Below are 22097 nucleotides of genomic sequence, written 5' to 3' on the forward strand. Positions count from 1 at the left end.
TGCCCTACCAGAGTGGTAATTTTTTTGTAATTGATGAACCTACATTGACACACCATAATCACCCAAAGTCCATAGTTTACCACGATATTTTACCTATTTACATATATTCATTATTTTAAGAGATAAAAAATAAAGTGGAGGATGGCCTGAGAAGAAACACCAAAAGGTGAAAGGATAAAAATCAGATAACTTGAGGACCAGTTTAAGGGCATTTATCCTAAAGAATAGAAGGTTCAGGGGACTCTGTGTTGTTAAATTGGTATACTGTGATGAGCTTTCAACCAAAAGGAAACTTGCATTTTTCTCTACGGTCCCAAATTGCAGGACTGAGGTCACTGAGGTATCTCAGGGTACACAGATTTTGGCCCTGTGTAAGGAAAAGCTTTCTTCTTCACATTCAGAAGTGTCTGCATGGGAATGGAATTCTGCCTTAGTATGTTTAACTAAAGGCTATTTATTATATCACTAAGTGGGGTTGTGAATATGGAGTTGAAGCATTGTATCTTCTTAATCCAGAAATTTCTTCTATCATAAGATGTTTCCCCATCTATCAAAGTGGTGATTATTTAGGCGGATATTGGTAGATATTATGATTTATCAATAGAAGAAGACAGTGAACCTCTACAAAAAGACCCTTTTTAAAATTTTTTTAAACTTTTAAAAATTTAAAAATTTTTAAATTGAAATATAGTTGAGGGGCTTCCCTGGTGGCGCAGTGGTTGAGAGTCTGCCTGCCAGTGCAGGGAACACGGGTTCGAGCCCTGGTCTGGGAGGATCCCACATGCCGCGGAGCAACTGGGCCCGTTGAGCCACAACTACTGAGCCTGAGCGTCTGGAGCCTCTGCTCCGCAACAAGAGAGGCCGCAATAGTGAGAGGCCCGCGCACAGCGATGAAGAGTGGCCCCCACTCGCCGCAACTGGAGAAAGCCCTCACGCAGAAACGAAGACCCAACACAGCCAAAAATAAACATAATAAATAAATAATAAATAAAAAATTAAAAAAAAAATGCAAACAGCAGTGCAGAACACAGTCTTAAAAAAAAAAAAAAGAAATATAGTTGATTTACAATGTTGTGTCAATCTCTGTTGTACAGCAAAGTGACTCAGCTATACACATATAGACATTCTTTTTTTTAATATTCTTATCCATTATGGTTTATCACAGGATATTGAATATAGTTTCCTGTGCTATAGAGTAGGACCTTATTGTTTATTCATCCTATATATAACAGTTTACATCTGCTAATTCCACATTCCCAGTCCTTCCCTCCCCCATCCCCCTCCCCCTTGGCAACCACAAGTCTGTTCTCTATGTCTGTGAGTCTGTTTATGTTTTGTGGATAGGTTCATTTGTGCCATATTTTAGATTCCACATATAATTGATATCATATTGTATTTGTCTTCCTCTTTCTGACTTATTTTACTTAGTGTGATAATCTCTAGTGGCATCCATGTTGCTGCAAATGGCATTATTTCATTCTTTTTTATGGCTGAGTAGTATTCCATTGTATATATGTACCACATCTTCTTTATTCATTCATCTGTCAATGGACACTTAGGTTGTTTCCATGACTTGGCTATTGTGAATAGTGATGCTATGAACATAGGGGTGCATGTATGAAAAAGACCTCTTTTATCACCTAGTATAGCCTCAAGCCTAGATGTATAAAAATGAACTCATTCTAATCCCAAGTCTGTTCCCTTTCCTGACTTCTCTGTTTTTATCAAATACATGTATGTGCAGATATGTTATTTTAACTTCCCTTTAAAATCATATTCAATTAGAGTCAAAGGTCATGATCCTTCTTCTTCTTTAAATTATGTCTAACCTTCTTCCTCCTAATTTTTTCCTTTTGCTAGAGCTACCGCACCATACCAGATTCTAAACTGAACACATCCAAACCAGGTCAACAGCCTCCTAACAAGAGCCTTGCTACTAGTCTCCTCATTTCACAGTAATGTCAGATACTGATTTTATTTTCTCTTTACCGTCTTCAGTAACCTTTCAAATTACCTTCAACTACAGAATTAGTATAAACTCCCAATTATATCATTTAAAACTTCCATAATTTAGTTTTTGGTATCTGTTGAATTTTGTCATCTGTTGAATTTTGTCATTTTTGATGTGAACTTTGTGGCATAGGGGCTGATACCTTTCTTTCCCTTGGACACAGAAATCTGATTATTGTTATGCTTCCTGTGTATGCTCCATTTCCCAACCTTTAATCTTTACCTCCCAACTTGTATGTTCTTCCTTCAATAACATGACCTTCAAAGGAAGATCTAGCTTACTTTCTCCGTAAGGCATTCCCTTCCCTTTCTTACCCAAGTTAAACACCCATTTTTTCTTACTTTTGTAGTAGGCACTGTAGTCATATATTTATGTAAAGTACTTATTGATCAAACTAGTAGCAGCCAATTTATAGTGTGTATGAGGGAAACTCCGGATACATAATATAGTCCTGTTCATTTTCTACCAATAAAATGGCTTAATTGTGCATATTGTAATCTGAATTCCACAATAACATTTATTTCCTACAACATTAGACTAAAAATGTATGTGATAATTCTCTGTTAATATTCATAGATAGGAGGAAATGTTTCCATCAGGTGCATTATGGCTAAGAGGCACAGGATAAGCTATCTACATCAGAATTTAGATAAGAAGCTTGCTTCAAAGCTGAATGAGCCATCTCAATTTGTTATTTTTTAAATCTGCCAAGGAATAGCTCATTTCATGCAAGAATTACCTTGCACCTGACCCAGAGCAAAGACTCTAGCTATTTTTTACATATACTGATGCAACAGTAGAATTGTTTAATGCTTTAAAAACCAAGTAAGGAAGAACATGAGAAAAAGAAAAGAGACTTACAGTTTTGCTTTTCTTCATTCCTCTCTCTCTCTCCTTTTTTATAACTGCAAAAAAGACAGTCAATATTTAGCCACTGAGAAGAAATGAAGTGGTTATTTTCCCTAAGAATTTTTATAAACATTTTTTTCTAATGCTCCTTTAGGAAATAAATAGACTAACTTTGGCAGGTGGTAGTTACGTCTTCTCTCTCTCTCTCTCTCTCTCTCTCTCTGCTGTTGACATTCAATTCAAACAATCCTATCATTTATCCTTTTATGTACATTTAAAAAAATCAATGTTCACAATTTTGATTGCCTTCTTAGCAATCTTCTGGTGACCTGTGAGAGTAAGATGGAAAATTGGAAAGAGGTCGTTGGGAGAGCAGGCACAGGGGGAAGAAAAGTAGGAAATCAACTGTATTCATCACCTTAGTCCCTTCCCAGAGGATGCCTTCCAAAATTCTGCCTTTTATTTTTGAATTCATTTTTCCTCATTATTTAGATGCAACTGCACCTGGTAAGAGAGCTTTTGATCTATATTTCATAAGTAAGTATTATTCATGTGAATATTCCTTTTCATTAGTATAGAAAATATAAGCTGCACATATCTCCTGGCTGAAGTCTCTGCCTCTCGTCCTTGCTTGCTGGTCACGAAACCGTATTTTAAAAATACGCCTGGTTTTTCATTAACAACAAAGATTAAATAGCAATGTGAAGCCTTCATGATCTTCCTTTTTAATATCAGAAATAGACGCTTTCTTCTAGTCACAGGCAAAACCAAAACAAGATGTGACAGGGAAGAAAAAGAGTGTGTGTAAGTGGTCTAAGTGACTTCCTGCTAGGGAGGTGTCTGATGTGTTGGTGGTGAGGCGCATATAACCAAAATCATCAACCCTACCCAATCCCGACACTTAATAAAACACTACCCAATGAAGACATCCTATTATCCTGAAACAAATGTCATTTGGAAAAAGATAACACATTGAGCTACTATGTGAGAAAATTTCTCATAGCTTTTCACCAGGCAATTAGGGCATAGAAGGGGGAAGAGAGAGAGAAGGAGAAAGAGAGAGAGAGAGAGAAATGGAGCTTCCCTGAAAAAAAAAAAAAACTGAACACAATCTGAATACAATGTGTACAATGGAGGTAAACTGACATTAAAGAGCACAGATAGCTGAGTCCTAGAAACTTGAGATTGGTTAAGTAAAGCAGGCTCGTTCAGCTGGGCCACCTAAAGATGTGTGCACGCGCGCGCGCGTGTGTGTGTGTGTGTGTGTTTATGTGTGATGCAGGCAAATGTGAGGGGGGTAACACTATGAAGTTAGGATGGAGTGCTCAATGGGAAACCATTGAAAATGATCAGATGATTTCCGTCATACCGAGTTCCAGTTCTGATGGAAAACACTGGAAATCTAGTTCATAAGTGGTGTAGTCTCATATAGTCTGATAACATGCCTGTTGAGAAATGCAGACAGCTGATGGAAAGAAGAGTTTTGATGATGGACTTAATACTGTTGATGTTTTTAGGTGATGGTTTGAGAAAGCTGGGGCTTGATTAGTACCCTTTCTGATTCTTCAACATGCAGCACCCAGTTAATGGAAATGAATCCTGCTAATGAATATACGCCCTTTACTCATTGGTCAAGAAATTAAAATGTCATGTAGTAGGGCATGCAGTAGTCAAGAAAGTTGTCCTTGGTGTGTCCTCTGTTTCTGTATGTCATCTTCTGAAGCCACTTTCTTTTTTAGATGATTACTGTTTCACATAGCGTGAAAGGGCACATACAAAGTTAGTTAGCGGTTAGAATATACAAATGGATAAAAAGTGAATAACCCTCCTGGGTTTTTAAAATTTCTTTTGTAATTTGGGGCAACCCATACATTTACAAAGAGTAAAATGAATTTAATAGTTTTGTTTTTTAATGTTTCATTATTTTGTGAAAAATATATTACCTCAGACATTTAACATCAATATTTTATTAATGTGAGAAAGTATCTTATTTCCTATTTCACTTTGATAACTGGAAAATAAAATTTCTATAAAAGAAATGTAGTATTAGATACATCTAACTATACATAAAAGTATATCAAATAACATAAAATGCCATACATAGCTATGTAAAAATTTTACACAAGCACATGCACACATGCATGACAAGTGGAATAATTTCTTTTGGGATTGGATTATTATGACATGGCTTTCCTGGTAGGCTGAGGCATGTTAATGCACCATATTAAAAAGATAACTTTCTTTTCTTTTCTATGTGCTGTTGCTTCCTTCCTGACCCATCTTGAGTCCCATAGTTGATCATCTGAACTAGTCTTTCACCGAAAGCCTTGACTTCTTCCATTCTTGTATTTCTGCAGCACTTGCTCAATCAAAACACAAACGTGTTTTGAAGCGACAACCTTACTTCCCCAGTGCCCTGCTAGAGAAACTTACAGATCCTGCCAGGTTGGCACCACTACCCAATGCATCGTCTCCAAACTCCACTGTGTATTCAGAATAGATTCTCAGTCTTTCTTTTTCTTGTACTTTTCCTTTTGTTCGACTCAAAATCATTGTTCTCCTCCAGTTCTCTTCAATTTGAGATGACAATTTTGTCTACTATTTCATCCAGAAGAGTTGGAAGCCATCAAGCATGATCGACCTCCACCTCTAATCATCTCTAGAAATGTATTCATAATAAAACTATGTGTATATAGTTTTATAGATATTATTATTTATATATTTCCCTATCTGTACCTTTTTTGTTCTCAGAGGTCTTTTTTTTTTTGTTCATTCTCATAGGATAAGGTGTCCTTTAATGTCTTTCTTTCTAATTTATCTCTCAGCATATTCACTCACTCTGAAATTTCTCATTTCTCTTCTCCATCCTTATACAGATTTCTTAATAGACTAATCTCTACTTTTCAGTTCCTCATCTCCCATTCCTATCAGTCCATTCTTTAATTGACGTCGTTCCCACCAAGGTCCCAAATGATCTCTCAGTTGCTAACTCCAATGGATGTTTTGTAATCTTTTTTTTTTTTTTTTTTAATTGGACCTCTCTCCTGCATTGTTGTTTGCTCCAGGGAAATACTGTACTCCCCTGGTTTCCAGCATGCCACACTCAACTAGTTTCTTTTGTGATCCTCTGTTTTTTTGTGATTTTTTTTTCTCTGCTTTTCTCTGAATGTTGGTCCTCAGGGTTCAACTCTCAACTCTTCTTATCCCATATGATCTCTCTTTATGACTTCGTAACTCTCAGGTATTTCTCAGTTGTCAGTGTTGCCAAACCTATGATCACATATGTCCCATCATCTAACTAAAATATCCTTCTGCTTACTCAGTGGATGCCTGACATTTTCGAATTTTAAAAAGCAAATTAATTCTCCCTTTTCCCTAAATAGACTGTCCCTTGATATTATTTATGCTAGTTGTTGAGCCTATCTTTTGCCAAGTCATTAAAGCTAGAATTTTGACCATCATTCCTGACTCCTCCATTTTCTGCACTTTTCATATTTCTGTAATTATCAGTTACTACAAAGATAACTAATCTGGTTAATTAACTAATCTGCCTCAGTTGCTAATTAGGATCACCTGGGAAGTTTCAACACTATACTAGCTCAATCAAAGCAGAATCTCTGATAATGGGGCCTGGAAATTTGTTTTTCTAATGGGTAGATGGGAACTACTTTTCTCAATATTTCTCAAATATGTCACTTGTTTTTTTATCTCCAGTACCACTGCCTCATTTTAGGTCCTCATCATTACTTATTGCATATGTCCTAACTGGCCACCCTGCCTCAGTCTCATCCCTCTGCAATCTATTATCAATCTGACCATCAGGGTGATCATTTGGAAATATAAATGTCACAATGTCATCTCCCTTACTTTTCTAATCCAGAACACTCTCCCCTGGTTTCAAACACTTTAATGGCTTCCCATCAAAAAAAGGATCACATCCAAGTTCTTCAATTGGGCACCTGAGGCCTTATTTTAATTTACTCATCACTTGCCACTTTTTGCCTTTTATTTACCTTTCTCTGCTTCCCACAAAATGGACCCACTTATTCCCTGTACATACATATTTGTTTTCTTTCCTTTTTGCCCCTGCTCATGAGGTCACCTCTGACTAGAATGACCCTTTCGTGTTTAACTGTTAATCCTATTCATTTCATAAGTCTCGGCTTTGTAATTACTTTTTCCAAGCTGGGTTAAGTGCCTTTCCTCAGTTTCTCATAATGATTTCTGCCTAAAGAAATTACTGTTTTTACCACTTAAGTTTATAATGATCTTTTATATGCCTGCTCTCTCTTTGGAAACAATGACTGGTGCTTGGTCATCTTTGTACTCTCTGGTGTCTAGCATAATGTTTGGCATATATTAGATGCTCAGGAAAGGTTTGTTGAATAAATGAGTGAATGAGCAGTTAGAAGTCACAGCTGATAAAATAAAAATGGATACTAATAAATGTTGTGTCCTGAAACAATCAAGAGATTTAAAATAGAAAAGGATAATTACTGTACCTTGAGAATGGGAAACTGTGAAACCAGTAGAGAAGACCTTCTGTAGGTCTAGAATATATTAGAATTTTATTGACATTATTAGACTTACTCCTGCAGGTAATTTGCTTCTGATCTATACATTCATTTTGGAACTTTCTGGTCTTAATTTGGCTTCTTGAGGAGAAAAATGAATATATAACTGGTCTATATTAATACTGGTCTGATTAGCAGTTATATTTCTCACATAATTACATGGTTTTTATACTACACATTAATCTGTGAATTTGAATTTATTGTCTGTATTTTTTTAGGGTCCAATCACCTTGAATAAATTTGTCAGTTTCCAGATCTGCCAAACTGAGTGATGTGATCAGTAATGAGATGCCCTTCAGCCTTGAAATTCTGAATTTACATTTTGTTTAATTGAAAAATAAAAATTCATTGTTGTATTAATGTGGTATAAATCAAAATGTGTAGGGACTATAGATAAATTATTGTGACAAATTCTATCACATTTTACATTCTTCACACAAACTCTTGAGGGAAAAGAAAATTATCCATATATTTCTGAATCAAGGCATGTTAGGGAACATGGAAAATGTACTGTGAAATAAAAAGAATGCAACGGGGTACAAAAGAATACAGAACTGAGACAAAGTAGTAGGTTTATTCCAAGTTTTAAAGTAGCTATATTTAACACTTTGGTATAAACCCATTTTATCCCAAAGAATACCTGCCAAATAAATCACAGTCTGGAAAATAATTAATCTGAGAATCAATAGCCTGGGAAAGAAAATCACAAGGAAGTGATTTTGCAGATGTTATTTTTTCCAAATATGCTACTATTTAGTCTGATATAAACTTTAGGATAGAAATGTATTAAGGAAGCTGCTCACTTAATTTTGCTCATTCTGCACCCTGTGATGTTGAAATTGTTCAGGATTACTGGGCTCACATGTTGTAATGAGAATTGTATATAATTTACTATGTTTATTTACATATAATAAACTTTAATGATATTTGTGTCCAGAAATAGCAGATGCTGGTTTCTTCTAAGGAATGTATATATATTGTGTGTGTGTGTGTGTATATATATATATATATATATATATATATATATATATATATATATATATATACACACACACATATATATACACATACACACATACATAGATGTACCTCATATATATAAATATCTCATATATAAATAAATAAATTTACATATATAAAACATATATATGTTATCTGGTATCTGGTATTTCAAATTTTTGGTATCTCATACCACCTGCAATCTCTAGTTTTTGTTTCAAGAACTGATTTATTAATCATAAGTTTAATTCTTGAACAAGACCTTTGTGATAGTATTGGCTGGTTTCTTGCCAAACATCTATTCACCGCTTTCTCTTTAGAAACAAAATTCAAATGTTTAGCTGGTTATATTGTTTCCTATAATAAAAAGCACATTGCTTTCCAGATATTTTAGCAGCTAAGTTGACCATGGGACTGAGTCCTGGCCTTGAGCTACTAAAGAGAAATATTTGTGGGAGTTCTCTGAAAATTACTTAAAGGAAATTGATTCAGGGAGAAGTTTGTAATACCCTTCTACCTTTCCTCTTAGCTTTTAACCTGAAAATAAGTGATGATAGCTGCAGCACCAATAGCTATCTTGGAACATAAGGTGATCTGAGGGTGAGAAAAAAGGTGCTGGGATGATACAGAGGAAAGATAGGAACTCGGGTCCTTGAAAAAATTGTGGAGCCACCATTCTTACCTGTAATTTCTACTTTCAGACTTTTTCTACGTGTGAAAGAAATAAGATTCTATCTTGTTTAAGGCATTGTTATTTATTGTTGCTTTTGTTGTTAAGCAAGAATTCCAGTTGATCCCAAACTAGTACTTAGATTCTGGTTCTATCTGGTGAATCCATAGATCAGCATACCTCACTGCTAGCTATTGGTATGTGTTGTTAAGGAAAGATGGAAATCTATTACCCTTAATAAGGGATGACTTGTTATACCCCAATATGACTAGGTAATAATCCACTTATTTATCTTTAACCTGTGAATTTGTGTCCACAGTCTCCCTGGGAGATTACTGTTTTGTGTTGTGTCATTCTGATTTTGAGTTGGAGGGGCATTGTAAATCTACCTGGTAGGAAGAGTAACATCTTGCTTGAAATTGTGAATAAAGTGGACACTCCATTGCACAGAAACAGGGACAACCTTATACTTCCTATACAATATCCTCAAACAGTCAATTCATTCATTCAACAAATAGTTTTTGAGTAGCTATTTATAGATCAAATAAGTTACAGGAAGGCTTTGTTACTTAGTCAACTAGTCTAATATCACATGGGTCACCTGTGAATTTGGAGAAAGTAGAAAAAAGAAAAGAAGAAAAATTGAACCAAATGAAAAAAGTATAAATATTTGCCCAAATAGGTGTCTTCTTTTTAAAAAACTTTTCCTGTGTTTAAAGACAGGACTCTAATCTGCATTTTCTCAAATGGCACCAGCCTGTGACTACATATATTAATGTCTAATATTAATGCTCAGATGACAAGCGTTCATATCTGCCATTACAGAATTTCTCAGTACCCCCGCCACAATGTCTCCCAGTTTTTTCTGGGAGTCCTAAGGGAAGGGTCTCACATAAACTTATAATCAGTTTGTTTATATTATTCACTTACTGGCTGTTATGGTGCTTGGAAACTCTTTGTTAGGAGTCTCACCATTCTCCCTCATGCCAGGATCTTCCAGGAAAACACTCCTCTCCTATAAAGGTGTCGTACCCAAGTTCCATCTAGGTTACAAATCATCATGCTGCTGAAGGATACTGCATTCACCTTAAACTGCACCATGTTGGAGATTGACTTGTTCTATGCGGAAATGAGGAGAGTATTTCTCTAGCCAACTCTGTCACCTTGAAGTACTACTACTTATGCTCTGAGTATCACAAAGTCTCCTATGAAAACACTTCTTTGTGCTTTTATTTATAGCCCTCAGCATGCAGTCCTTTATTATGTTTTAGCTCTTGTGTCTTCATTGGAAGCATCTGGGATATGAAGGTTCATCCCAACAGGTCTTTATTCTCCCACATACATCAACTCATGCTAATAGTTTGCAGGGAGGGCTACTACTCCCTCAGTTCATCAGACATAAGCAAATCCTGAATCCTAGTAGGGTTCAAATGGGAACTCTACTACACCAGAATTTGACCTGGATTCAAGATGGCTTTGATAAAATAGCTAGTGGAGAATGAAGCTGTAAATCCTTGGTATTATATATATACATATGTGTGTTGTGTGTGTATGTGTTTAATATACATATGTATATATATATTTATACACACACTTATATATAAAACTATATCCCACAAAACTTGTAATTTGTTTCAATATGATATGCTTGATACCATAGGCAGTGCTATTTTCTCATTAAGTCATCTCTTTCAGTTGCAAAACTAACATCAAAGGAATGCCACATGCTATAACACGTATTTTACTTATTCTGCATTTATCTAGATATGAATATGAGTAATGTACTTAGTTGTAATATTTCCTTAAGCTACTCTTTTCCTACGTGCTGAAAAACCTTCTATACATATATTCTTTTTGGATTTATTTAAAAGGTGACCCAATACGTTTTTTCCTCTTGCAGTCTTCCTTTAGTAAATTTAGCTACTGTTACGATGAGTAAAGGAGATAGGCATGGGTGGAGGAGATATGGAGAGGCCAGTACTTATGTAGATAAATGCAATGTGAAAACAAGGAACTACTCTTTAATTATTGGCATAGAAAAAATGGCAAAGAAACAAAATTACTTCCTGAACCACATTTTATCACCTGACTAGTTGCAAAGAGCACGTTTTGCCTGTTTTAATCAAATGAAAATCTTAACCACCTAAATTTAGGGCTGTAAAGAATGTTTATAACAACTCAGGATCCTTGACAGTAATTACCACAGTACTAAAATGGTTATTTAGGTAGAAAGTGGTTAGAGCCATTAAGAAACATTTTATCGGGTTAACTGGTTAGAGAAAGAATTAAAAAAAATTTTTTTTGAATACAAAATATTACAACATCTGAGAAGCCCAAGGTGTAAAGTGTATTCAACACTACCAACTGAGGTGGAAAGAAAATTCCGAAGCATGACAATCTAGAGCAATTGTTAGTAGAACCTGTGGTGGGGCTGAAGTTAAATAGAAAGAAATAGAAGGCATTTGTTTAATATATGATCTTGCTGAAAGAAGGATCCCAGCACAGTAGCTTTTTCCTTTTAAGATTAGCCAGATGTGGACGTTTCTAAAGACATAAGGATGGAGCCACAGAGAGATTACAAATGCTGGGAGAGAATGGCAGACACAGAGTAAAGGTGACTGACAAAATACAAAAGCTGTTTCCTCTTCAGTCATTTACACACAACTTGCACTAAATAAAAAGGTACATTGTATACATTAGCAACCCACATAGTCTGGTTCTTTCACTGCCCTGGCACGATTAGTAGAGACAATTTGGCCAGCGGTGTCAACTATTTACTTTTTCATCAACCTGATGTTTGATCAGCAATTCTTTAAAACTAACAGTAAAAGGGAAACACACTCAGAAATTTAGGAAGTTCTGATTGGCAATCAGGTGTTAACCCTAGTCTAGTCTGTTCTATGAAAGGCTTATACTTCATCTTAGAAGCTGAGTGACTGCTCTTTTTTTGACAGTCAACAAGAAGCCATGCCTTAGACCTGTTTGGCTGCTGTCCTGGGTAGAAGAGTTTGGCAGCCCTAGGGAGATGAATTCTTCAGCCTCGGATCCGCCCAGAGTAAAGAAGCAACACCCTCTCAGCCACTACTCTGTTGCTATGAAACAAAAGACTAGGAAAGTGAACGAAGCAGGAAGTCCCGCCTTTTAGCCGGAGTCCGCTTTGGCTCCGGTTCCCAACGCTCACGCCCACCCGCCCACTCCTTATTGGTCAATTCCCTAGTGCCTTGCATCCTTTCTTCCATTTCCTTTCCGTTTTCCACTTTCGTTCTTGGGTGAGTCCAGTCCCGCCATTTCCCTCCGAATCCCTTTCCATTTGGGACGTGCGGCGAGCGGGCCTTCCTCTGGGGCCATTGTGTACTGTGGGAGACGTGGACCGGGTGGTAGTGCGAGGAGGACGGGCGCCTCCCGCCCATTGGCACCGCCCGCTGTCGGGCAGGGCACGGGTGCTCGGGATTGGCCCAGTCGCGCGCGGCCCCGCCCCCGACCCCGCCCCGCGCCTGGCTCTCTCTGTGTGTATCCTACAGGGGTGGGGTGGCCAGCGAGTGGTCTCTTCCTCCGGCTAGTGCTGCTGCAGCGTCCCGCGGCCTCCCCGAGAGTCGGGCGGGAGGGGAAAGCGGGCGTGGACTGGTCTTGACGGTAATTGTTGCGTTTCCCTGTCTCGAAGGCCGGTGCTCTGGGTCACTCCTTCCTCGGGAGCGGGGCTTTCACGGCGATTACACACTCCCTGCCCGGGCTGCCCACGCACCCTGGGCTCGTGCGTGTAGAGTCGGACCCGCGCACACGCGTGTCTCTGGGCAGCTACTGCGCCGAGAGGCCAGGAGGGAAGGGGGCGCCGGGGAGGCTTGACGCTGCTTTCCGCCCTGGGGGCCTTGGGGCAGCCAGGCGCGGGCCACAGAGGAAGAGGGGACAGCCCCGGCTTCCAGCTGCTGTCGCCGCCGCCGTCACAGTTTGAAGAGGGGTATTTAAAGCCCGGACCTGGGCAGGGCCAGGGAGGGAGGAAGAGGGAGTAAAGGGAGACGGGCGGCTGGGATTGCAGACAACCCGGGGAGCCGCGCGCAGAGCGCCCGAGAAGGACCGGGCTGCGGGCGCTGGAGGCGCGAGGCGATACTTTGTCCTTTCTCTGTCTACCTTCCTCCCCCAGCTGTTATCCGAGAGTGGCAGGGGAGGGGCCTGAGCCGGGAGGAGGCACAGATGTCCCGAAACAAAGCTTTGGACCCCTTACCCCCACCCCACTTGGATGAGACAAGAGGCGAGGAGCGAAAGAAGTGAACTCTCTCCTCCTTTCTGTGCCCGCTCTTGTCAGTTTCTCAGTCTCTCTTTTAAAATGGGTTATTTGTGTGTTGGTTTATTTGGCTCTTAACTTGGGCGCAACTCCTCAACCGCGTTGGTTAAAGAACTGTGTGTTCGTGTGTCCATGTTCATGAGTCCGTAGTTGGTGGTTTTAGCGGGTAAAATCCAAGTCCTAAGCCTTTGTTGACAGCAGACTTGCCCCTTAAAGCTCCTGTAGAATTATCTTTACGTTTATATAACTTGACGAAATCTAACAGAGTGAAAGTGCGGTTTTTGAGGGAGGCTCCCAAAAGGTTTTCTGGGGGCTTCAGTTCTAGTCTTTTGAATTGGGATCAAGGCAGGGAGGGGAAAAACAGAACAGTGTGTTCTTATCTAGTTGGAGGAAATCTATGTAAGTTTTTATTGTTATGAGTTTGGTATTAATCAAGCCTTCACTACTTGCATATTTAACTCTTGGTGTTCCAAAAACAAATCTAAGATCATTGCTACTAAACCTGTTTGTTGTGTGTAAAGATTGAGAGTGTAAATTCACACGCTATTGAAAAGTTGAATCTGGGGCCCTGGATTTTGTTCTCACTGATGGAGGAAGATGTAGTGGGTACAAGTTAACCTGTTTTCTGTTGGGTAAATATTTTCATCACCAACTAACTTTTTTTTTTTTTTTAAATTTCCCTTTCAGAGAACTAAGATTCCAAATGGCAAATTCTATGAATGGCAGAAACCCTGGTGGTCGAGGAGGAAACCCCCGAAAAGGACGAATTTTGGGTATTATTGACGCTATTCAAGATGCAGTTGGACCCCCTAAGCAAGCAGCAGCAGATCGCAGGACTGTGGAGAAAACTTGGAAACTCATGGACAAAGTGGTAAGTTCTGTCTGACCGTGTCTGTACACAGCAGGGTTGACCCTGGATGTGGCTGGTTTCTCCAGTTTTATTTGTACTGTTACTTAATAATAGTTATTGTTGTAGCAATAATCTTTTGCTTTGGATTGACCATCTTTCTTATATCTGCTCTGGGTGTTTAGAAAAGTTGGGTTCAGAGCTAAGACTTGTTTTTTTACCTTTTGTCCTACTCTTCAAGGTTCAAAGTTCCTCTACGTGACTCAGATATGCAAAGTTTTTACTGTTGGCTGCTCTTTGTTGGTGCATGGCATAGAATAGTTTGGATGTGTTCGTTACATCTTATGTAAGGTTGCCTTGCTGTTAGATAACAAAAGAGTGTATACAGGTAATTTAAGAAAAGTCTCTGACGGACCACTCATGACAACCACAGTGTATGATGCTGAGAATGATTACTGGGGAAAGAACCAGATTAGTCCTTAAGTGAGGAAGCAGTGTTTGAGAGTTTCCATTTTCATCTTTGAGAATTCATCTTCATTAAGGAACTTTTTTGCTGTTGTTAATGATAGAGTTACAGTTTCTTTCATCTATTCCATTTTGAAACAGGAAACCTTTTTGATTGCACATTGTTTATTGTGAAAGGAAAATTTATGATGGAGGTGGTGGGACTGAGAGTATCAGAAACTTCTGTGGTTTCTGCATGTTGCTTTCAGATGAACTACAATGTTATAAGAAGAAATCATGCTGGCTGTCAGTGCCCAGAGAAGTCTAGGCAACCTGAATACTTCACAGGGGTCTATGGAGAAAACTGTAGCTGTGTCCTATTTTACTAAGTAGGATTATGAAATAAATATAATTAAGATGTAGCTTGCTGCTGTGCAAAATTAATGGTTTTTCTCTTGAAGCAGTAGTACTGTACCCTATATATTGGTAAATGTTTGTAGCGCCTTATGGTTTTATTTCATAGATATTTGGGGCTAATTATAAAGTTAGTTGATGCAGGGCTCTTGATGTCTTTATAACTGCAGAAATGGAGGTTTAAAAAAATATTTCTTTGTAGGTGTGTGCTAAAGCCTTCACAAAGTCATATGGTAGCAGTCAACTTTACTTTGGTTTGTAACAGTGTTCAAATATTTGCCGCAAAAAGCCACTGTCAGTGGTATTAGCAATACAGGAAGGGGATAAGATTTACTTTATTTTCATTTATCCTTATGAAAAGCACAGATGGGTAGATGAACAATGGACCTGGCATTATATGGCTGGTGATGCTAAAGGCAGAGCCAGAATATTTTTGTTAGATAAATATCCTTAGTTTTAGGCTTCAGTGTGACCTATTTAAGCTTCTGCCAATTTATTCAAATTGTGATATTAAAGTGCTCCAGACAGAATGATGTCATAGTGTCAGAACATTGCAACTTGCTGCTTGAGGTCAGGTTTTGATTTTAACATTGGATACTTAAGAATGAGAAGCATGCAGTTGGAAAAATTGTATATATTTGACAGGCACAATACTAGCTGTCTTTGCTTTTCTAAGGAGTAAGCAATTTAAGGTCACTCTCATGCCTGAACCGTTAGTTGGGCATAAGAGAAGGAGATTCAGGGTTTTTCTTTAACTTATCTGTTATATGAGTGTGCAAAAATGGGTCAGATTCTACCAGGGAGCTGCTCCTCTCTCCCCACCCCTTCTTTGAGTGGTCAGAATTTGTACAATTGTGAGTAAATGTTAGAACATCAAATGAAAAAGATTTATATAAGGAAGTGGTAAACTGTAGGTAATGTAGAGTCATTATTTTTGAAACATTAAAAAATGTGTGTGTAATTTTGGTCTCTAACCGATTGTTAACCTAAGTTTTATCCTCTTTTAATTATTTCACCATGGGTTATGGTAAAATAGATGGTTATTTGATAGTTAAGCTTCTGCCATTGTTTGTTTTGTTAACCCTTTTGTGGGTTTGTGTTTAGCCTCTCTAATTGAGAAACTTGACTCACAAGGAAATCTACTACCTAAAGTCTCTACTTAGTGGAATGCGGGTATGGGGGTTGGCCAGAGGTGCATTGTGTGGCTTTCCCTATTTGTCTTCATTATTTGTCAAGGCTGAAAATTGTTGTGTTCATTTATGAATGCATTTGTAGGCTTTGTGGAGGGAAACCATATAAATCATTTTTAAAAGAGTCCAGTATGTTTATTGCTACTCTATCTCACAGTAATAAAAAAGCATTGATAATTACTATTTGGAAAGTCTATTTTATTTAATTGTGTAATGCAGAAGAATCACCCACATGTGTTTGTCTTTCCTTCCTTGTCAGTGGTGAAGGAAGTGGTTCATAATATCAACACTGTCCTGGTGATTACATCAGGAACTTTATTATTAGTCCAAAAGTTAATCCCTTGACACATTACCTGTTTTGTAAAATAACTGCAATAGTAGGAGTTTAGCTTCCGAATAACGGAAAATAGTAACGTTCAACTCTAACTGGTAGTTATGTAAAAGGCAAGGTTAAGCATTTGGCATTTTTTCTTTATGAAGCCTCTGCAACAAGGTCAAATCTTAGAAATATAAATTTGTAAACAGGCTCCAAGTACAGTATGTCGTCTCAGCCACTTATAAAGTAAAATAACATCTCACAGGGCAAAGAAGCAGTCTTAGACTGTAGGGGAAATATCTAGTAAATGTGTAGTTACACCATTCCGTGGCCTCTAGAATTTAAAAGTCAACTGAAATTCCAGTTCCAACTAATTGTTATGTTTTCAGAGGGCAGGCTTTCTATACAAGGTCACTGAGAGTGGGAGGGAGTAATTGCTCAGCTGTGTTCCTTGTAAGATGTAAAGTGTTTTGTAAGAAAACATCAGTGGCACAGACTTAGCAGAGTACATTTATTGAGAAAAAGAATAGTAGAATATCCCAAAGCATCTCATTTAGACATATTTCCTGGTTTTAGTTCTACGTGTCAGTGTAAGTCAATAGCTGACCCCAAACTCTTCAGGTCAGTAGATGCCTGTTTGATATAGTGACAGAACTATTACTCATGAATACACCGGAAGGTTCAAATACACCTGAAATGTGGAGTCTGTCCCAAAGCTCTTACAGAGATGGAGGTTCTTAACACTTAAACATTTCTTGAGGACCTACTGTGTTTCTCTGAAGTGCTTATTACCTGCGGATGCAAAGCTATACAAGATATAACTCTGCCCTTGATCTGTCAAGGAACTCAGAGACCAGCATCAGAGCCAGGCATGTAAGTGGATAATTGCCATGTAGTATGGAAGGGGCTGTAATACAGACCTATACAAAGTACAGTGGGAGCAGTTGAGAACATCTGTCTGGTTTTTCTGGCCACTGCTCAGACTGTTGTCTGTCTGGATTCTGCTGGCCACTGCCTTTAGGAATAGCATTATTGTACTCTTGTTGGAAATGCTGTGGTGAGGGTAAGGAAATGATTGCTAATCAGTATGGTAGGAATGATGATTTATTAATGTGAGGTTCCTGAGCATGGTTTTCACAAGCATCTTAGCCAGGTGATGGAAAGTGGAAGAAACAATTTTCCATCTAATAGATACTAAATGTACTGAGTGTACATGGCTGTTCAGGAAATTAAAAAGTAATTAATTGATGCCAAAGAGCAAAGCAAGTTGAGTACCTGCCTACGTTTTTGTCTTGCTGTCCTTGTCATTCATTTGAAATTACATTACTGAAAGAGTTTTAAAAACATTTAAAAAGTGATGATACCGAACAGCCTTTTCCTGCTTTTTACCGTCAGTACATTTAGTACATTTGTCAAGCTTGGAATATAATTTATTCTCTATCTTTATAATTTCACTTCAACCATAATATATTTTAAAGTTTGTCAATCAAAAATGCTTAAATTATATGCAGCTATTAAAAAATAAGAGTAAGTATTCTTTTCTAAGTTGAATTACTCATACCTCTGAAAAATATTGCATGTGGAATATAATTCGGATTTTGGATGCCTATTGTTTGTGTTTGTTCGGTTTGAGAATATCAGTCCTTGGGCCCTTGGAACAGGGAATATCATTTATTTGAATTATTCTTCACATATTTCTTTTTCCTTAGTGAGGTTGTTCTATATTAGCAGAATCATGGGCCCTAGTAGACTTTGATAGATGGTAACACATTACGTGTCTGGGTTATTTTGTTTACTACTGAGTTAGATTCTGATTTGTGCTTAGATAAATGAAGTGATCCCAAAGTTTGCCTCTTGTCACTTCTAGGTAAAGCTTTTGGATAAAGTAAAAGATTTAAAGGAGTCCTCCCAAGAGTTCCCTGGGTTTTTATCCGTGTGATATGGAGCATACCTTTAGCAGAAGCCTTAATCAGTTATTATCTTTTAATTCCTGTAGAATTTTAACCATTCAGATTTTGAATCAAATTCTTTCTTTCAGAGTTGCTTTCTGTGCTATCTATTTATTTCATCATTCATTTATCATATCCTAAGTATGGAAAGATAGAGAATCATAGATAACCATGTTATCCTGTAGGGTGTAGTTAAGTGCTGTAATACGGTGTAAATAAAGTGCTGTAACACAGCATCTGGTAGATGTGAGTGTTGCTTGCTGGGGTGAAAAGTTGGTGTAGAATGCAGCATAGTGGAGGTATTATCCAGCTATTTTTTAGAGGATGCTTTGGATTCCAGTGAAGTGAGGACACATCAGGCAGAAGGAATGATGAGTAAAGGGAGATTGCTGAGTGAAAGAAGGTTAGTTAGAGAAAGATGAAGAGGCTTTGACTGTTTTGTCAAGGAATTTGGAGTTTATTTGGTAAGCAAAGAAACACTGAGATGTTTGAGCAGAGTGAGAGAAAGTCAAGGCTATGCTGTGATAAATTACTGTCTTGACTCTAGAAAGGATGAATTAAGAGAAAAAAAGAAACCCTTAAAAGTAGAAATAATGATCAAGAGGAATTAAAACAGACTGGGCAAGAAATAATGAAGAGCTGAGCTAGAGAATTGACAGTAGCTATAGCAAGTGTTGGTTCAAATGTGGGAGGCATTTTGGAGTAAAATCTAAGGTCCTGGTGACCCTTCAGAGATAGAGGATGAACGAGAAGTTGAAGTGAAAGTGACTCTTGAGGTTTTCAGCTTAGTTGACTCTAAAGGCGGTGATGCACTTAATGAGATAAGGAACATAGGAAGAAAAGAGGAAGCTTGGGGGCTGGTGCATGATAAGTTTGTTTTTGGCCATGTCGAGTTTGACTTGCCAGAGTGAAATCCATTTTGAAGTCAGAAAATTGAATGTGCAGTTAAAGAGAGAAGTTGAAACTAGAGACATATGTTTGGTAGATATGCCCATAGAGGCAGCATTTCAAGCTATAGAACAACAAGAGAGTTGGAGGGCAGAATAGAAGGTGAGAGGTGGAGAAAAAGTTAGAGATTGGAATTCTCAGCTGTATCAGGTGTGTATCTATAATTAGATGGCAGTGAAGGAAAGAGAATCCTGCAAAGAACAGTGATGAGACAGATAGGAGAAGAATGAGCGCATACTGATTTCCTGAGTAGAGATAGCTTTAATGAGGAGATAGTTTCAAAGTCTGAGAAAACCAAGTTCAAATGGAGAAAACCAAGCCTAATGAAAGTTTAAGAAGTTATTGAATTTCTTGAGTCGAGTTCATTGTTGATCTTTCGGTGTAGTTTTGCTTCTGTGAGAGCTAGATGAAAACGAGTATGTGGATTATTTAAAAATTGTTCTAGAACTGGGACAACTAGTGCAAAGAAAGAAAGTTCTGATAGATAGCTTGAGGGTTTGAGCAGAGCATAACTTTGTGTGTAGGTGCTATTGGAGAAGTTCACGGATTTAGGGGAAGGAATGTAGGTAGGGAATGATTTAAGATGTAAGGGAAGAAAAAATAATTGATAAAGTGGCATCCTGGATTACATTGTGAGAAGGAGAGGCTAATAACAAGTAGAAGGGTAATCCTTGGTAGATAACTGTAACTTCCGCTTAGATAAGAGGGAAGTAAGGAAATATACAGAGAAGTTTTGGGGAATTTTAAAATTTTATGTTGGGCTGTCAAGAAGTGATTTAACTTGTAACATTTGTAATGTCTAAATCATGTTTTAAAATTGTATATTGTAGAGTAAACAATATATATTTAAACTAGTTTTATAGCAATTAAGTGCATAAATAAGTGAAAAATTGAAATGAAAATCAGTCCTGAGCCTTTATATTAAGATCACCTTAAAAACATGCTGTGACTTAAATGATGCCACAATGCTGTTTTTATCTTCTCTGCTTGGGCATATATTTAAGATTTTTTAAAATGTATTTGTAAGTGCTGATTTTCTCCTAGTAATTAAAGAAGCATTTTGAAAATATCTGACTAAATTTTTAGCTTTTTAACATATTAACATTTAAATAATTGTTAAGCTCACACTGTTTTCTAAGAGGAATTACAAAAAATAGTTCTTAAGTATTCTACCTTTTAAATGATTTCAGATCAGCTGAGTACCTATGTACTGATTCCAAATCAGGAGTAGTGACCTGGGCTTATTAACCTTATTTGCTCCTATTCTGTACAAAACAGGAGACTTTTTAAGGATTTCAGGTAGTATAACAAACTTTAGGAACTAAATAAAAGAACTCTTAATGATCCCCAACAAGGTGGCCAGTGCCCTTGGTCTAATTCTAATATCTTTGCAAAATCTGCAGGGATTTTGCCATGTTGTGGTATAATATGGAAGGAGAAGAAATCCTAAAAAGTTGCCAGTGCCCAGTATGTGTCAGGTATTGTGCAGAGCACTTTACATTTCCTCTTCTGAGAATTTGTAACATCTTTAGAAGTTTTCATGGTTTCCAGAAGAAGAAACTGGCCCAAGGTTGTAAAGCTAGTAACTGGCAGGGCTAGATCCCAGGTTTGATTGATTCTTGATGCCTATGTTTATAGTATGAAGATTCAAGCACGCTGCTTCAATCTTCCTCTTTCCAAGAGAAGTAAATCAAAAGGATCTTTACCCCCTATATTTGAAATGATCAAGTTCTTTTCCAAGCTTTGTATTCATTTGTAGACAGGTTTATTCAATATAGGTATGGATATCCTGTTTGTAATATTACTTTACTTCTGAGAGGTTCCTCCTTAACTTGTTCCTTTCCTCCTTTCCTCCATCAAATATTTATTGCGCATCTACTATATGCAAGATCCTACATTAGGTGATGGAGATAGACCAGTAAGATAGATATGTGAACAAATGAATAGTGAACAAATGAATACACAATTGACATCTTAATTACAACTAGTCAGTTATTTAATGGTGCTTTTTATAACAATAAAAAGGTTATAAAGAGGTTATAAAGGTTATAAAAGGTTATAAAGGTTAAAGGTGTCTTTCTAAAGAAACCTTCTTTGAAAACCATAAAAGAATTGGTAGTTTCCCCCAAATCCTGCTATGATTAATTTCTAGACTCATAACCAGTTAGTTATATGCTAACCTTCTTGTTTTGCCCAATTAATATTCTATGTAGAAAGAGTTCTGTTTTATTTTTATATTTTTAAAATTTTATGCTGTATAAGTTTTTATGCTTTTATATACTTAGTGGTGTGATTTGCTGAACTAAACTGTAAAGAACCCAGGGAACTCACAGACACTTTTTTGTCATAATGACATACTTTTAAGTAACTGCAATAAGGAATCTCTTACAGCAGTTATCTGAGGAGCACAGACAAGGGATTCTTTCAGGCTTCCCATACTGTCTTTAAAAAATGGGATATTTCATTTCGCAGATACAATACATGATTTAATATAACTGAATGCTCCACGAGGTGAGGTGTGTTTTATAATGAAAGTCTTTTATGGTATGCGCACAATTCCTTACTGTTGAAGTTTCCATTTGCTTCAGTAGAATTTCTTTCATAGGT

The 22097-nt window shown here is 37.5% G+C and overlaps 1 protein-coding gene across 6 annotated transcripts in view; it reads left to right on the top strand.

Moving 5' to 3' along the window:
* The first annotated feature begins 12619 nt into the window (after positions 1–12619).
* CBLB (Cbl proto-oncogene B) overlaps positions 12620–22097 on the top strand; it is a 210045-nt gene continuing 200567 nt past the window's right edge. For 3 of the 6 annotated variants that reach the window (XM_059921208.1, XM_059921211.1, XM_059921212.1), the window contains exons 1-2: positions 12620–12736; positions 14070–14253. In XM_059921208.1, the coding sequence (XP_059777191.1) occupies positions 14086–14253 (168 nt within the window). In that variant the 5' untranslated portion in view covers positions 12620–12736; positions 14070–14085. Of the gene's footprint in view, positions 12737–12977; positions 13059–13112; positions 13399–14069; positions 14254–22097 lie in introns of those variants that run through there. The other 3 variants (XM_059921209.1, XM_059921213.1, XM_059921210.1) reach the window with 2 other exon arrangements.

Source organism: Balaenoptera ricei, chromosome 4, assembly GCF_028023285.1.
Source record: "Balaenoptera ricei isolate mBalRic1 chromosome 4, mBalRic1.hap2, whole genome shotgun sequence".
Taxonomy (NCBI): domain Eukaryota; kingdom Metazoa; phylum Chordata; class Mammalia; order Artiodactyla; family Balaenopteridae; genus Balaenoptera; species Balaenoptera ricei.